The 18,328-nt window shown below is 40.0% G+C and overlaps 1 protein-coding gene across 3 annotated transcripts; it reads right to left on the bottom strand.

Annotated features, from left to right (window-relative positions):
* Nucleotides 1-3,030: 3,030 nt before the first annotated feature.
* Nucleotides 3,031-17,916, bottom strand: zbtb38 (zinc finger and BTB domain containing 38). Of its 3 annotated transcripts, XM_014018155.1 has the most exons (3): nt 17,834-17,916; nt 17,046-17,324; nt 3,031-7,269 (listed from the first exon to the last, which is right to left on the bottom strand). In XM_014018155.1, the coding sequence occupies exon 3, from the start codon at nt 7,235-7,237 to the stop codon at nt 3,665-3,667; it is 3,573 nt and encodes a 1,190-aa protein (XP_013873609.1). In that variant the 5' UTR covers nt 7,238-7,269; nt 17,046-17,324; nt 17,834-17,916; the 3' UTR covers nt 3,031-3,664. The 3 variants fall into 3 exon arrangements, with proteins under 3 accessions (XP_013873609.1, XP_013873611.1, XP_013873610.1); XM_014018157.1 differs by lacking the exon at nt 17,046-17,324 and having other exon boundaries at nt 17,834-17,876; XM_014018156.1 differs by lacking the exons at nt 17,046-17,324; nt 17,834-17,916 and adding an exon at nt 9,983-13,447.
* Nucleotides 17,917-18,328: the final 412 nt, after the last annotated feature.

The following is an 18,328-nucleotide window of genomic DNA, read 5'->3' as shown; positions in this document are numbered from 1 at the left end:
GAAGAAGATTAAAAACACTGTTTTTAAAGGAACTAAAGTGAATTCAATATATAACCTTATTATTTACTTTATGGGTTGATGAGTAGACACACACACACACACACACACACACACACACACACACGTTCGGGGTTCAACGATACAGAAAATTCACAATTCGTTTCAGTTTGATACTTTAGTCTCACGGTTCTGTATTTTTTCTATACAAAAAAGAGAAATTCCCATGCCCTTTTTAAATATTTGATTTATTGAAATTAATTATGAACACTTGTTTAACCTGAAAAGTAGGCTACAGTTTTTAAATTAAATGTTGCTGAAACAGCAAGTTTCACAGTGGATCTGCACTTGACAATGCAGCCTTGGTGGAGTAGTCGAATGCAGATCCGCTGAGCCTTAAACACAGAGCATCTTCAGAAGACAAGCTGATTAAATAAACTGTAAAAGTCTGTATTGTTTGATACGAGTGGGTATTGAWCCTAAAGCACTGTATTGAACGGTTGGAATACATGTATTGTTGCACGCCTAATACATACAGTATATTCTTCAGTTCAAGTTTTAGTACCTTCTCAGCCAATGTTCCAAGTGAGCCAGGTCTCTCAAATGATTTAACGTCACCAAAATTCTTGCCATTGATTATCTAAAGAGCAACATTAATGACAGTGTTTATTTTTATTTACTTTAAAATTTATATTTGTAACAAATTCATTAAAGTGGCAATGTGTAAACTAACAGTGGAGTACCATAGTTCGAGTTTGACCAAATGGAGTCTATTTTCAAGCTTTGACCAGTGAAGGGAAGGTGGCCTCGACTTGGCCATGTCATTTTTTGGAAACTGCGGCAGAGAATGGTGAGTGTTTTGTCTCTTTATTTCACTTATTTATCTGCTAGTGATAAGCTTGCTACTGTATGAACATGGATATTTAGTGCTGCTGTCAAGCAGCCTTGCTATGACAATACTGCCCAATGTGTAATCCATAACTACTGGATAAACACTACTGTGGATTTTGTGGCAGTGCAGTCAGTATCGATGTCCTCAAACATTTTGGCCAGATGTAACAAAATGTTGACAATTCCTAAATCCTTTGTTTCACATCTGGTGCTGTTTCCTTTGGTTTTCCTGTTTRGACTTTCTTCTTTTGCTCAACACAACACCTACTGCACATCGGCACCAACATAATTATGTGCATGCTGTTTACTAAACAAGGAACTGATTCCCCTTTTATTTTGACGCTGTGCTTCCCGGGTTCCTTTTACCTATGTGTGAAGATGTCAGGAAACAGTGGCTTTTGGTCAAATATTTGACATAATAGTTTACATTGCATCTCACTGTAGATATTAAAATTTGACAACAAATAACACTTTTGTATAAGGTTTCTCTACAAGATGTTTAATGAAGAGGTGTCTACAAATAGACTTTTGTTAAACARTTCTCTCATTTTTTACCATCAAAGTTTATTGATAAGTTAGGATTATTAGTTATTAGCAGAGGAACAGCGACTCTTCTCTGAGCGTTCCTTCGATGATGGAGCCCTTCACCTTATGAGCAGGGCCACCCTACTGCAGGCTCAGTTTAGCTGCTGGTAGTTGGGATCTCTTGGTCATGATCCATACCTCATGACCAGAGGTGAGGGTTGGAACGTAGACAGACAATTAAGCTGAGAGCTTTGCCTTTTGACTCAGCTCTTTCTGCGTTTCAACATWCATTAGCGACACTGGTCACACTGGACATAGTCCTTTTCCATATCTACAAAACGCATGTAAACTGGATAGTTAGACTCACATGACACACTTAGCATGAAGATCTGATCCAGTGTTCCATGACCAGGATAAAAACCCCACTACTCCTCTTGAGTGTGAGGGTTGACAATTGGTCAGCAACTCTTTTCCAACAACCTGGAATAAACTTTCCCTTCGGAGGCTGAGGAGTGCAATACTTTGATGTTTGGGACACACCCTCTAACCCTTTTAAAGAAATAGGAAACACCAGTGAAATTACAAGACCAGAGCAATGACCACAGCCAGATCCTCCTTTTCAAATATATGTAATAAATTATATAATATAGTTCTCAGAAGTGAGGTTGATCAAACAGCTATCTACAACAGGTAGGACATTAATTGTTCATAACCTATCCACAATGTGTTTAATTGTGTGACATCAGTTGTGAATAACTAGTTAAGAACGTTATTAGGAAGGAAGGAACGTTATAGAAAGTTATTGGACTGATCTGCTGGGCACAGGATGGAGCATTTAATTTTTTTCTTTCACAGGATTATAAAGAGATGCAATAAAAGATGAAATAATAACAAATATGCAAAAAGAGAATGTGACAGAAATTGGTCAAAAGGAAATGCCAAAACCCATGACAAACATAATTACCTAAACTAAGTACTTCTTAACTTGTTTTTTGAAATGTATTGTAATTGCTTTAGCTCAAATGAGTGTGGCATCTTCAGCCTTTGTGAACTAAATGACTAATGTAAAAATTAAACTTTACACGGATACTGCTATGTTTTGCTAATCTAAATGTTAAGTATCATTCATAATTTAGCCTTCAGATTTTACCTAGAAATTTTCATTTATTTGTTGCTTATGTCATCTCAAAAACATCTCTAACTGTGTTCCATGGCTAAATTAGTTTCATTCATAATAGAAGGAAATGTTACCTGGATTTGATGTGTTCTGCTTTACCTGACATGTTTGTAAAATATCATTCATTTGGTTCATCACAAACAAAGAAGTAAGGACTTCAGAAACATCTGGAAATTATGTTTAGAGGCCTAACACAGATGTGGAGCAAAAAAAATAAATGAACTTTTCAGATGGGCTGTAGGTCCCTGAAGGAGCAGGAGGAGCAGAAAACCATCATGTGGCTTTTTGTACAGAAAACTGTGGAGATTTTGTGCAAACTTAAGTTTTGCCATTTGAAGTTTTCTGTTAACATTTTTAAACAACTGAACTGAAGTGCCAAAAATGTGACGACTAAATCTGYCCTTTTAAAATGTGTGGTGAAGAAGGACACATTTCAACTGTTCATAATATCAATAATATTTATTTGAATACTTTTACATGTTTTAAACATAATAAACACAAAAAAAGGAATTAATATCCACTCAGTGGTTCTGTGTATTAATAATAGAAATTCAAACATCAGTGGTGCTTAGAATAAAAATTGAATGATCAAAGTATTAAAGAACAAATCAGCATAGTGTACATATAAAGTGCAAACAGAACAGGAGATTCAACAATGTGTCAGCAGAGAATTTCTATTGTTTTGCCCATATTTAACAATTTTTTTTACATTTTTAATAAAAAGGGAAGATATGCCAACAATAGGTCACTTTTCTGCATTGGAACTGTTGATTTGTTATTGCACAGTGTTAAAAACATTACCATGAGTTACGGACTCTGCCATACATGCATAGACTAAGGACAAAATACAGTTTGTGTCAATAAGTCCTATAATACAAAAACTACCTTCTATGTATATGGAAAAAAAAGATAAAATCACTGTGTCCTTAATTGGAGTTCAGTAAGGAAGAATTTAAAGACTACTGATGTTACATTCTTATACTTTGCATTGTCTGTTTTAAAGAATTGGCCTTTTTAACAAAAGCAACAACTTCAGATTTTTTTTCCTACAAATGGTTTCAGTCCTCAGTCATGTTAGAAAAAGGGCTCTTCTTTGCACACCCATTTCTCTGGCTTGTGAACAGAAATGTGTGCACTGTTTGACTCAGAATCATTCCTCCCTAACTGTTTACTGGCCTTTTCATGACTGTGTGTTCTATATCCATGTCCTGTCAACATACTCTTTTTGCTGTCATTGTCTCTGTTGTAGACTTGCTTTTTTGAAAGGAGATGCATAGAATGATGCACGTTGATCCTCCTTTTTACAATTTTATGCTTGACTTTTGAGGATGTGAGAGAAGGCAGTGAGTCAGAGCAGGGGGACAGTGGTCTTTTAATGTTGGATTTTGAGATATCTTGGTAAGCAGTTAAAGACATAAAGTCATTTGCATCCTTGTTTTTAAGTGCATTATCAGATGAAAAATATTCTCCTTCCATGCTCTCAGATTTGATGTTTTTGTCCTCCTGATCATCGCTGTCCTTCATTTTAGTGGCACCTTCTTTATTGTCGTATTTGTAACTTTCCTTGTTTTCTGCCTGGTGTTTTTTCTCATGGCTTCTCTTTGTGGCGAGATACAGAAAACGCTGGGGACAATAGGAGCAGCGGTATTTCTTCTCTGGGTTGGGGCTTCGGGGTGTGTTGTCAAAACAGGAGCCATTTTCCATGCAGCTTTTACAGATGTAATCACCACTGACTGGTGCCTCACCAGAAGGACCTTGTTTACCACAGATCCGGCAGAAATATGGATGGGAACCAATTACGTGAGCTCTCAGTCCCGTCTCTGTGATAAAAGAGCTGTCACAGATGTCACAATTGTAGGTGGCCCTTGGGCTGAGGTTCCTGCCAAGACTATGTTTCACCCCTTCACCATTGCCTAAGTTCCTCTCCTCGGCTTGAAAATAAGTTTTATCAAGGTGGGCCTCACTGACAGAAGTTCTGTCTGCAGATGGTTCAGGATACTGGTGAAACATAGGCCTGCTGTGTTTGTATTTGAGCTTGTTTCGTTTCTTTTTAGCTTTGTAAGAATAGTAGGGACGCCAAAGCTCATCGGCTGTGTCGTTGGGGTCATCGTACGTCTCTGGACCAGTGAAGGCAGCGATTTCTGGTCTGAAGCGAAGTCTAGGGCTCTCCGAGTTTTCCCTCGTTGGAGAGCTTTGACTTAGACTCTGCTCTCCACTTGCTTTTCTTGTTCTCCTTTTCTTCCTTGGGAATAGCTTTGACCCTTTGATCTGACGGCGAATGATGGCTTCATTGCCTATCTTCACCGTAATCTGACACAGAGGCATGGGATCATTTTCCAGGGATGGACCCTGGCATGCAGGCTTGGCAATATATGTCTCCACAACTTTATCACACATTGGATTCTCTGCGCTTGACTGAAGAATCTCCTTGGTCATCTCCTCAACTCTTTTGGCAGAAGCTGACAGCTCACCTAACCTCTTAACAGTACTCAAGGAATTTAGAAACGATGCATCATGACCAATGTTGTCTGAATTAATTATTATTGGTGGATCATTGTTGAAAACTGCAGACAATTCAGAATTGGGCTGCACAGAAAAGATGCTGTCACAGTTATCAGTGGATGGATCCCTGTTTTCAACCTCTTGTCTATTGCTTCTCTGCGTTTCTGATGCACTGTTCAAACTTTGGTCCGTATCATGGTCACTTGGCTTGTTGAAGCAGATGCGTGGTATGACAGGGGAGACAATTTTTGTCGTCGCCATGAATGTAAGAGGAAAGGAAGTTGTGTCAGTGTGACACGTGAGACCATTTTCTTCAAAGGGAGGAATAAGTGAACTGTTGTCTAGAGAGGACGGATCACTTCTTTCACAATGTTCTGAATACATCTGACTGTATGTCTTGTATTGTCTTTTTCTAAACTTCATGGGAAGAAGCCTGTAGAGCTTGATTGGATAAACACTAGCTTTCAGCCCACCATTGGCAGATTTTTTCTTAACAGATAGGTTTGGATCAATGCCATGAAAGGACTTCTGATGGTTTTTCAAGATATAATATGTCATGAACGTCTCCAGGCAGAAAATACACTGATAGCGTCTCTCACCTGTGTGCCAGATTTCGTGCTTTGTGCGATACTCTGCCAAGGCAAACACTTTATTACAATAATGACAAGGGTAGGCCCTCTGCCAAGAATGTACATTCTCGTGCCGCTTCAGGCTGGATAGGGTAACATAAACCCGTTTACACACACTGCAGTTGTATCTCCTCTGACCAACACCTGGCTTCACTGCCTTTTCAAATTGTCGATGCTCCGATTGAACAGGTTCATCAGATTCTGACACGAAAGAGTTGGAGAAATCCGCGGAAGGAAGTGTGTCAATGCTCTCCACATCCAACTCATCCTCTGAACCTTGGTACACGTCTTTGGCTGATATATCCCTGGGATCTAGCTTAGGTGAGCCTCTCAAAGCAGATGGACAAACCTGCTCATGGTTGTGTAGTCGCTTGAGGTGTATGAATTTTCTGCTGCAAAATTTGCAAAACAAATGACTAACAAAATGTTTTTTATGCACCTCTGCATGAATGGTGAGTAGAGCATCATTTGGAAATATCTCTGGGCACTGCTCACAGCTGTAGATTGCAACGCTGTCCTCGGTGTGAGGAGAAAGCGATGGTGGCCCTAGCTCCATATTCACTTCATCGGTGGCTGCAGATAGCCCCGTGTTAATTTGTTTTTCTGTTTCTGCCTCTGAAAGAAGGGAAGGTGGTATCATAATGGTGGTAGGTGCCTCTGAACCACCTGTGGATAATGGCGTTGCTGTGTTTAATTTATCGGTTTGCAGTTCTGCAGGCTTTGAAAGTAGACTTCTACCCAAAATACCTCTCAGTCTATGGCGTTTTTTGAGGGGGCCTGAATTCCTGTAAATCAGTTGCTTTGACTGTAAAGAAGGCTTGTAGAACTTATTGTTGTCCCATTGACTCCCATCTTTGCCTTCAGTGGATTTGCTTACCGCATACGAGTGTTCGAAGAGGGTGTGGTTTGGCTCATTGCTCCCGTTGATGCAGAATGCTGTGGAAAGGTTTGATGGTAGCTGTCCCACATCTGGCAACTGCTGCTCATCATTGGTTTGAACTAAAGAGGTGAAGGGATTGTTGCCAAGACTCACTTCATTGATAGAGAAGGCATTAGTAATGCGAGGCCCTCTGGTACCGTCTGTCTCTTCAGGCCTGGAAACTTCCTTCTTCGTTTGTCTGGACCCAAGAACTGTGCAAAGTTCTGTTGACGCCACACACTCATCCTGCTTCTCCTCTGTAAGCCTCTCTAAAAAAGGAATTCCAAGTCTTTTTCCTGCTGCTACAAGCCCCCGTATGTCATCAGCACAGAGTGATGTCACCTTTGAGCAGTATATAAAGTTAAGGATGTCAGCAAACACCTCAGACCTCAGGTCCATCAGCTCCAGCACTTGGCTGGAGCTGCATTTGTCGGAACTTGTCAGAGCATTTTTGAAGTATCCACTGCATGCTGCGAGGATGTTCTTGTGGGCCCGAAACTTAACGTCCTCCACCACAATGGTGACATCACAGAACAGGCCTTGGGAGCGCTGCTCATTGAGCTTGCTCAACACTGCGTGAGGGTGGGTGCTATCCATCAGGTTCTGATGTATAAGGACACTGCAGTCATCTAAAAAATAAAAAAACAAGAAATTATTACATTACATTAAAAACTGAAAAAAGAAATGAAAAAATAAAATAAAATCTATTTAAATAAGCCCATAACTGTGTTCATGTCCTATCTGAAAACTGTGCATCTCTAATTTTTAACACTAGATGGCAGTAATGTTTTTACACATGAATGCCAGTTTTCTTGCATCAACTCTGGTGTGTTAAAACATCCTAATTTCCACAACATTTCACAAAACATCTCTTCTTAAACAAAGAAAAAAAATCCCAAGGACTGGACCCCACCCAGAGGTCAATAAAATATTTAATATAATCAAAGAATACTTTATTGTAAATTAAAAGTACTTTTACAGAACTGATTTAAAGACTGTGACATTATTATTTAATATGTTATAGATTATATGATAGTCACAGTTCCTCAGTCCCTTAATGGAGGCATTAAACACAAAACTTTCATTGTATCATGAGAAGAAATGTTTCAGCTGTGAATCACTGGTCAGTGCTGCAGTTTAGGAGAGAGATTATTGAGGAAGGGAATTATGGTTGAGAGGATTTTCTTTTAAATTCCAGCCATAAGTGAATTCGTCAGATGGCATTTTAATGTCAGCACTGAACTCCTAAATGTTGCACATAGGCCTCTGCATCAGAAAAACACCGCCGCTGTTTCATAAACAAAATAGTGAAACGTTGCTTTTATAAAAAGGAACAAAGATGCTAAAATCAGTTACTGCTGTCCTGAAACATACTGACAGAAACAATGACATAAAGACTTTCATATAGGGAAATAAATTGCATGTGCAGTATATTTAATTAATATTATTATTCGCATCCCGTGAAAGGAAATGTCATAAAAAGCTCAAGCTGGCTGATCACTAATCAAAGAAAGTCTTAAGAGGACATTTTGCTCAGACAACAGATGTCCTGCCATTTGCAGTAAATTATAATTATTTTTTTWAAATCAAAATTAATGTTAATTCTGCCAGCTGTGAAGTGAAACCTGTGCAGCTGTCATGACAGGCCTGTTCTTCTCAGTGTTTGGGTTATGAAGGAAAATGTCAAGCAGATATTTATGTGATGATGAGTCATATGGTTCCTTCAGTTATCTGTCAGCTGAAGGCACACGTTCATTTTATCACAAAACGTCGCCACAATCTTGGTAAATTAAAAAAAATAACGTGAGGGTAAATGATGATGAGTCCAAGTACTGAAAATAAATGAAAAGCGAAAATATCAATTTCCTGTTGACTTAAAGTTAATCCTCTTCATTTTACGGATTGTACAGCTTAATTACTCAGTTGCTATATACTAATACACATCTACCATTATCATATATACATAACTGATCTATAAACATTTACATGATGAGAAACCTTCACATAAAGTATTTTATTATGAACACTTGAAGTGACTTAAAGGCAGTCAGAGTTCATTTGTTCATTTGTTTGAAAGCTGCATCACAGAGTGTGATGAACTGTATTTACAGTCATATCAAAGTCTTGGGTTTGACTCATTTAATGTCTTACACATGAGTCATCACACCTGCATCATTCAAGGGTCCATTTTGAGCACTCTTGTTCTTACAGCTGTCATGAAGTTAATTGTTACTCTGAAGGAAAGGTGGTCGTCTATATGTAATGTGTTGTAAAAATGTACTCATTTGAATTAAAGCTTTTTTTTAATTGTCCAGTTTCAAAACAGTTTTAGATGTAAGAGTCAGGTACGTTTATCATCTGTAGTGACATTAAGTTCTATTTGGTACTTCAGAACCTTCGCATTTTAGTCAGTTTTTATAAAAACACTGCGATATTGATTGATAGTATACATAAATACAGAGGCTGCTTTAATGTTGTAAAATTGTCTTTATTTCGTTCTAAATTTGCCACCGTGCAACAAAAACAATATGGCCGCCGTTCTTTACAGCTTCTCAGACGGCTGAAAACACGACGGCCCTCTCGCCTTCTGTCTCAGCCGGGCCTCCGTTGTCATGGTGACATGCTGTGGCGCAGCATTTATTGGGATTCTGCTGGATGCCGTCGCCGACTGGCTGTATCAGCCTTCGGTGTATTCGGTTACTTCTGACTCACAAACATCCTGCCGCCTCTGAGAGCCTGCAACATGCTGTAGTCTGCAGAGCAGCCGAGGTTTGCTTTTGTCTTCACCTGAATCTACTTTGTGCGCGTCGGTCTGAGAGGTTGTTTTTTTTTTGTGTGTGTGCAGCACAAAATGGACTTCCTTATCTATCACGTCATTATCAGAGGAGCAATTGATGAGCCATGCATTTCCTTATTCCTCAGTTTGTGGTATTTGTGGAGCAGTCTGATCTGTTTTTTTTACAGGCGCTTATTTCACTTTACAGCGTTTATTTTTTCACAGTTTGTGTCAACTGATGTGGGTTTATGCCGCCACATGCTGAGTGAGCGGAAATTCTGAGTTTTGGTATCCGGTGCTTGTGAATTTGCCACACCTCAACTCAGTTTACCTTGAAAGCCAAAACAAAGATTTATTTTTATAATTTTCTTTCTGAAACGTAAAAATCCCCACATGCAAAACCTCAAACCGACATGATCGACAGCACTGTATTGACAAACAGAGAGCAAACTGTCAAAGCAAAAGCCTCCTCGTGCATCTCTGCCAAGCGCACTTCCGCTAAAGTAATAATGATAATTTAAAAGAAAATCCAAATAAAAAGGACTGAGTAGACATGCAAAACGTACCTTAGTAAATCTGAGAAAATGATGCGCAGCAAACAGGAAACATTGTCATGCAGTATTCCCTCTCTTTACCGCCCATAGACCCAACTAAATATGAAAAACAGTTTCGAAAGAGCAAGGCGAAAGTAGTTTTCGTTTTTTTTTTTGTTTTGTTTTTACGAGGGTCGCTGAACAGTGGTGTTGTGAGAAGCAGAGCTCTTTTTTTTCTGACGTCTTTCTTCCTCTCCCTCCCTCTCAGCGTGCAGAGGACTCCAGCTTCAGCATCCATCGCTTCTCACCATGCAGCCCAGGTCCTGGGATTCARCTGCCCTGCCCTCCTCTGACTGTCCATCTTCTGTCCTACAGGCACCGCACAGCCACTGGAACAACTCGCAGTTTATGCAGGACGTAGCTACACCAGAGCATGGCTCCTGCCTTGTGCACTAGCTGGGCAAATGACGCTTTTTCATTCCGGAGCCGCTGAGCAGGAAACGGCAACTTTTATTAAACATCGCAAAGGACTACGTGGAGGCTCTGCATCACACTCCGGCTTGATTCCACAGTCAAGAGAAAACGCTCAGCTGCATTGCTATCAGTGCATAAAACGAGGAGTCTTGTGCTGTACAACGGATGCGGTGTTAAATCTCTCCTGCACTGCACGAGCCAGATGCAGTTCCACGTTGACCGTGGCAGGAAAACGTCTCGCCTTTAAATAAAACCATTACACTCAGAGTGAATGTGCACCTTCGATACATAACAGCGCACCATCTGTTTCAAGCTTGTGCGCACACTCTCTGCCCGGGCAGCAGCAGATAACACCGGAGCACTTCGCCCATGCTTATGCAGTGACTGTTGTTAGGTAAAGCAAAAGCAAAGAGGAGTTGGCACCGGCAGCACAGCGGTCACAGTACAGATGTTCATCGGTGCTTTTTTTTTTCTTTTTTATGGCTCTGACTGAGTGATCCTGCTCTCAGCAGGGACTCTGCTCTACCTATATAGAGGCTGCAGATTGATGCAAAAGCAGCAAATGCGTCAGCACTGCAGACGAGAGGGGGAGGGGAGGAAGCTAACACGACACGGCTCTGTAGTCTGAGCCTCTGAAGACGAAAGCAGTATGGCATCATGGCTGGTCAGGACTTTGTCTAAAACCCACTTTAAGCCTGATTTAAAGCCAGATATTTTTGCAAATGAGCTTAGTTTTCAAATCTTAACAGTTTTTTTTTTGGTGCTCATTGCCTCACAGACACATGTTTTTTAACCCATAATTCACCTCGGCTGGGTCAGTTTTGTGGTTGCACAAACACCTTTCCCCCCCATAAATAGAATGCTGGAATCAGAATATACGACTCTTACATCAAAAGGTTCTCTTAGTCCAGAAACAAGCTGAACACACTTCTGCCTTAAAGACGGTTTGAGGAGTCTCTTTGTGTGCTTAAGTTCTATTATTTTCAACTAAAGTTGGTTCAGATATACAATACAAAAAAACCGTATGTTTAGGAAGATAAATATATCTCCGTTGATGGACAGTCAAAGAAAGTTAGCATTAAAAAAGTAATTAACCTAAAGTGTACGAAGGAAACATAAAGGTATACTTGTGCTACAGGATTTTTTTAAAGCCATGCTTGGTACAAAATCTTAAAGATGATCAGAGCAATCAGCACTCCTGTTACAAAAGAACACTGTAATTATCAACTTGTCAAAAACATGAGGATTAACATCTCAAGGTGTAAAAGCTTATTTTCAGCTTCCTTTTCACTCACCACTACTCCGGTTTCCAGCATTTCAAACATCTATCCTTAATACTGCACACACTGACAAGTGGGATTTGTGGTGTTTATATGTGGATCAGAGTCTGATCCTTTTGAAAACTGAACATTTCTGCACAGCAATAATTGCGCTTTCAGAGTAAACAAACCAAAAACCAGATAGCGTTAATGATTTTAAAGCAAAACATGCTGAAAACGTCTTGTGTTTAGCTTGTATTTTAATATTTAGTTCCCTCATACCAGTCTAACACTATACATCTAACACCACATTCTTGTTGTTAAGTATATTAGTTTTCTGATAATTCAATATGCTATGAACAAATGCCTTTTAAATATTTATTACATAAGACTTGGACTGTCTGCACAGAAGTGCGGACACACATTACACCTAACAATCAATGATTACAGTATTTCTATATTTAGATGCTCTAAGGAAGAAAACAGACGTGTTCCTGCACTTGTGATGCTGTTTTGAGAATCCTTCCAGCTTTGTTTGCAGTTGAAGCCAAATGTTATTTTCCCAGAGTTGMATTTGTGAGAACAAGTAGATAAGAGTTTCTCGCAGGACGGAAGAAAAGGACTGCAAACCTGAAGTGAAATTAAACCTGCAAGTTGAGTCCTTTAAAAACAGCCACACAACGATTGAATGTTCAAAATAACATTGTTTTCAACACAGATTTGATTTTGCTGTCAGTAGGCAGATAAGGTGTTGCAGACTGATTAATTTAAAGGACTCACAAAATACATTCTGGTATAAAAAGCTTGGAATGTGAAACAGTTCTTTTGACCATTCTGTTCCTTGATATTTTCTCTGAGCTGACAAATATGTCTTTAAAAAATGGACAAGATGTCTACAATATAGTATATGGCTTATTTTGTTTTGTACTACAGTATAGACACGCGTGTCAGGAAGCTTAGTGTTTGTTTTGAGATCTAGAGGCCTTGAATTGTCCAGAACATGATCTGTTCACCCATCCATCCGTTTTCATCTGCTTGTCCAAGATCAGGCTGCTGAGGCAACARGCACAGAAAAACCCAAACATGGGATTATGTATCCTCTCTGGCCTGGAAACGCCTTGGAGTCCCCCTGGATAAGCTGGAAATTGCCGCTGGGAAGAGGGATGTCTGGGTTTCTCTCCTGTACCTGTTGCCTCCATGACTCGACTATGGATAAGCAGCAGAAGATGGAGATGGAGATGAGTACTTTGTATGTCCCGCGGGGACCCCCTAGAGTTTGGGGTGCTAGACAAATGTCTACCTGCAAATGGCTGCCTGTATTGAAGTCTTATTACTGCCGTCTGGAGAATGACTGTCCAGTACAGGACACTTCAATTTGGCCTAAAATATGGGACATTCCAGCTATTATGGGAYATTTGGCAACCCTACCTCAGCTCTGAAGGCAGCAGGTGCCTTTCTAATCCAATCAAATTCAGCCATCGATACTTTGTGCTAATGTTTACATGACAGTTTCTCAATTCAAGGGTTGCAGCCGACGTAGGGATGCATTTGTCGGCCGCTTACGTCACTGCTGCATGCTGTAGGCTATTCCAATTTGTGGGCGCCTACTCGTGCAGCTGACAAAACCCCCAAAACATATGCTGCATCTGAGTAGCCTATACGCAGCCAACAATATCCCAGAAATCATGGGGTCGTCAGTAAACTAAACAGAAAAACAAAGATGGCTGAGGTTATGTTTTTTTTAACCGCGAGTTTAGGTTTTTTTTATGCGGAGTTTGGAAATTTATCACAGACTAAAGAATTTGCTTTAAAATGTAAGTTTAGCAACTTAGCTGATGAAGTTAATGCAGCAGTGAGATGTAATATCAAATGCAATTATAAGCACTACTTCAATACTGAAGTTAAACCCAAATTCTTAATGTTTTTTTTTAGTTATGTGTAACGTTTTAATAATACTGAATTTTGTGAAGGTATACCATGAAAAGACAACTGAAGATTTGTGATATAAAGTGTATCACCGTTGGGAACTGGGCAGTATGTGGTCACACAAACACATGTCATTCGTAGACTAGACCATCTCATATCACAGCATAATACCCACTGGCTCTTCATTTATAAAACCCTACTAGGTCTTTTACCTCCTTATTTAAATAAATTACTACAACATGAAGCCCCCTCAAGATACAATACCCATTCCTCCCAACTTATTAGATTGAAAATTCCTAAAACCAAGTCTTTTGCCCTTATGTTTTTTTTTGTTTTGCTGCTGCAAAAGATTGAAACTTTTATCAAAATACACTGCATTTTGACACTTTCATTTCTGTTCCTGCTTTTAAACACAGACTAAAAGACCTTTTAAGGAGTCATGTAACTGTTTTAAAGAATAAATTCATTGCTCATTGTATATTATATGTTGCATGTACTATATGTTATTGCTGTTTTCCCCATCTTACACTTTCTAAGTGTTTTAGCACTTTCAGGCTAACATTGTAAATAAGAAATTGGTGTTAATGTTTTGCCTGGTGAAATAAAGGTTTAAATAAATAAAGATACAGTACTTTTGAAAATAGTATTGGGAAACGAAATATCACGATTTTTCAGTGTTTCAATGATAAAAAAAAACATTTAGTAGGTCTTCTGTAGCCTGGTAAAACTAGACCCTTGTCCTTCACTTTGCTTCATACGAGGGTCTGGACTCTCGGATATAGAGAAGAGATTCTTGCTGGAGGCGTGGCCTCTGCCGAAGTTTAAAATGATTGTATCGGTTGGCCGCAAGTGCCAGMTCCACTGTGAAGGAGGCTAAGCTAAGAAGCTAACCGGAAATCATGTGCATTGTAAACAATCCTACTGAGTGGAGAAAAGTACCGAGCCGAACGAGACGGCTGTAAATGAGAGCTGCTGCTTCGTCAGACAAATTTAATTTAATTTGGAAGCCTTATCAACACGGACTGGCTTCATTCTCTTCCTCCACTGCCATATGCTAAACTAACTAAAAGACATTGTGTAGAAAATCAACACTCTCTGATTGGCCCGGATGAAATGCTCCATAAGAAATCCTTGTCTATGGGAGAAATCCCAGATGGAGCAGTGAAGAGAAACTAGAATTGAGCTGAACTGCGTAGGAAGGCAAGGGCCAGGCTAGGTCTTCTGGATGGTTTCTTCTTTAATGAAACGTTGTTTTTTCTCTTTCAAAAGACATATGAGCAGTGCCTCCACATGGTAGACAAGACTGAAGAAGCTTGTGGAGGAGAGACAAAACATTTCATTAAAGAAGAAAACGTCCAGAAGACCTTCTAAACTTTTTTTTCTACCTGGATTACTGAGATGCATGCAGTGTATCAATATTATCTTATACCCCTACAGCATTCACGTGCTAAGTATGTAAGCAATCCATCCAATGAGTTTTGGATTGCTCTCAAAGTCTCCTCCTCCTCCATCCTTACTAGGATGCCCCTAAAACCTCCAAATGGGTGCAACCAGAAGGCTCCCTGATCAGAGGTCAGAACCACTTCAAAAAATTCCTTTCATTGTTTAGAAACAGTACCTGTACTCCAAGTTCCTTTCTGATAATCAAGCTTCTCACATTTACCTCTAAAGGTTGAGACCATATACCCTTGGATTAAAATTAGTTTCATCTGCTTGCATATGGGATCTTATTCTTTAGGTCATGTTCTAAATCTCATAACCATAGAAGAGAGTTGGAACATTAGTAGACCAGTGACTCTAGAACTTCACCTCAAATTGCATACTTCTTTACCACAGCAGGCCAGAACGAAGCATTACTGCAGTTCAACTCACTTTACTGTTGCTTGTGAAGAGACATAGAGAAAATTAAAATATCTCACACCCAACCCAGAGGGAGTGATTTAACTTTTTTCCCCAGGGACTGGTGTGAGGAGATTGCCGTTGTTTCAGCCTTGGATACTGGGGCATGACTGGACTCAGCTCAAAAAAGTCACAAGTCACCCCCTCCATATGGGACCACCACGTGCTGGGAGAGAAGCTATGACATGGTGCAATGTGTTCTGGGCCGGGACCTGGATGCACTGATTTCTGGCATCTCAAATTGGTTCTGGATGTGGAATGTCAATTTGTTGACCAGAATGGAACCAAAGCTGGTGTTTGAAGTTGAGCAATGTAAACTAGATCCATTTGGGCTCACCTCCATCTAAAGCTTTGAAACCAAACTCTTTGAGAGGGGTCTGGCTCTTTCCTTCTGTAAAGTAGCTCAGGTAGAAGAGACGTTTTTGGTTCTGTGGACAATCACAAATCCCTGGCCGAAAGCCTTGGTGTTTGGATGTTTGGTGTTTGCTGTATGGGGGTCTTCAGTGCCAGTGTGGACAATGACAGACATATTTGCTAGTCATGGGCTGTCTATTCCAAATGCCRTGTTTAAGCTTGAGGTGGTCCATAAGATGGCTATACCAGGCCACCCTGTGCCAAACGTTGATGATTGATATTGTTTCTCACACTCGCACATCCTAAGGGAGAGTTTGAACATAGAGTCCAAATGGACCATATTCAGAAGCTGCATTGTAGATTCAGCTTCTAGTATCTCTTACCAGAAGTTCATTGAGGCCTGCTGTGTGTTAGTACACCGGCAATGAAGGAAGCTGTCAACCTGAAAAGAGGAGACTTTTAGAGCTTGGCTGACCCAGGGAGGATCACCTGATTTAGCTGACATTTACCAAGACCTGTATCTTCCTCCAATAACATACAACTTAAATAATAGAGACAGTATAACCCAATTTAATGGAAAATTATAAACACCTTAAATTTAGCATTTTTATTCATACACAGCTTTAGTTTTTGAGTATTAATTTTTCAGTGATTTTCATTTTTTTCCCTTTCTGACATAAAGATGGGAAATCTTTTAATTTATTTTTTTTCTCTGTTGATGAATGTTAAAACTCTAAGTTTTGCACACCACCATTTATTTTGATCATTGTGTCTTGTTGGTTTATTGCATCCATTCATARTATTTTCTACAAGTTGCCTGTATTGCTTTGAATTTGATGATATTTGGAAATTGTTATTACTCGTTATTTAAACACTGTTATTTCACAGTCTAAACTGGGATTAAAGCTAAACCAATCTCTACATTAGATGATGGGTATTATGTATCCATCTCATCTAGCCACGATGTCCCAGCCAGGATGTGCTGTAAACTACAGGGGAAAAAAAAAAAAACAGGCCTCTGTGCCTCCGTTGCTCAGTGATCTCAGTTGCGGCCTGTAGGGACACTCACCGGCTGGGAGGTAAAAACTGCAGTACAAGGCTGAGTAGGCCTTAAAGCACTCTTAGCAAACAAATGCAGTTAATTTTGGGAGAACTTATCTTACTGCTGTAATACGCCCTCATACCTGGTGTTGGTTATCAGAATGTTTCAGTGCAGAAGGTCTTGCTAGGCTCGTCTCTGTCGCAGTGGATGTCTCTCTGGTGTTTGTGTAGGCGAAGGAAAAGGAGAGCAACAACTCGGCTCTCGTTCTTCCTTTAGCCTGTATACCAGGCCTTTTACATCTTCCCTCGTCGCTACTCTCTGTGGTCTACGGTTCTCTGGCTGAGGTTCCCGGCTCCTGCTGTCCAAAGTTACCTTCTGGAGGCAGCTGCCACCACTGCGTCACTCCTGCTACATCACTGACCTACAATGAGTTGCCGAAAAGGAGGGGTGGTGTGGTGAATGTGTGGAATAAAAGGATAAGCAGAAAAACAAGCTGGGCTCTCTGTACGCCGCTCTAGCAAACAAGTGGATAAGGCTTTCGCTCCCTCTCAGGATGAGGCCTAGTTGCAGCTTTGGTATTCAGGAAGTGAGTCTGGGAGACAGATCCTTTATTGTTACGTAATGAACCCCCCCCCTCCCCCTTCAGCTGAGAAGGCAGTGTGAGAGTCTAATAATAGGTCATACGAGTCTGTATGCAGTCATATCACTCCAACAACCAGCTGAGCAGAAGAACAGCTTTTATTTAAAGGATCTTTTATTATTATTTTATTACCCAACATGGAATGTTCTTGTTCTTAGCACCAAGCAGAACTTTCTCAATCTTATACGCAAAGAAACTACAAAACAAGGCTTCGGTAAAGCTGTTTTGTAATCCTGTTTTTTTTTCCTGCTACACATTGATTGCTGTAAACAAAAAAGTAAAATGCATACCTTTTGCTTTACGCTACAGTAGCTTGCCTCTACGAGTTTCAGGCCTGTCAGTGGAAACACATCCCACATGTGCTCAAAGTTTCAGTCCAGAATAACTATGTGGTAGTATTTAGTGACTGAAAATGGTATCCAGAAGTACAGCACTTGTTTTGCACACGCCACCCAAGGCTTTATTTACTTGAGCCTTCTCCTCCCATCATGCCTTTTATCATTGCCGTGTTGCTCCCTCTGCTGGCTGCTTGATTGAGTGTGTTATAGAAACCAGAAGGCTACAGGCGGGGGTTGATGGCGGACTGCCTTCAGTAGAGGGCGCAACAACAGTTTAGTGGCAAATGTAAAATGTAAACAGGAAGTACGAAAGCTGACATCCACAAATGTGATTGGTTGTCAGCATAACTCCAGTGTTTTTTTCCACATTGTTTAGCCATTTTATTAAAAAACTGATCAGACACTAAATGCTGTATTATATATAGTACTGTGCAAAAGTCATGTGTC

This window comes from Austrofundulus limnaeus, unplaced genomic scaffold (genome assembly GCF_001266775.1).
Source record: "Austrofundulus limnaeus strain Quisiro unplaced genomic scaffold, Austrofundulus_limnaeus-1.0 Scaffold184, whole genome shotgun sequence".
NCBI lineage: Eukaryota > Metazoa > Chordata > Actinopteri > Cyprinodontiformes > Rivulidae > Austrofundulus > Austrofundulus limnaeus.
This window is presented reverse-complemented; position numbering and strand designations above follow the sequence as displayed.

Excerpts from the sequence above, each read along its gene's own strand:
- zbtb38 (XM_014018155.1), bottom strand. The coding sequence starts at position 7,237 with ATGGATAGCACCCACCCTCACGCAGTGTTGAGCAAGCTCAATGAGCAG.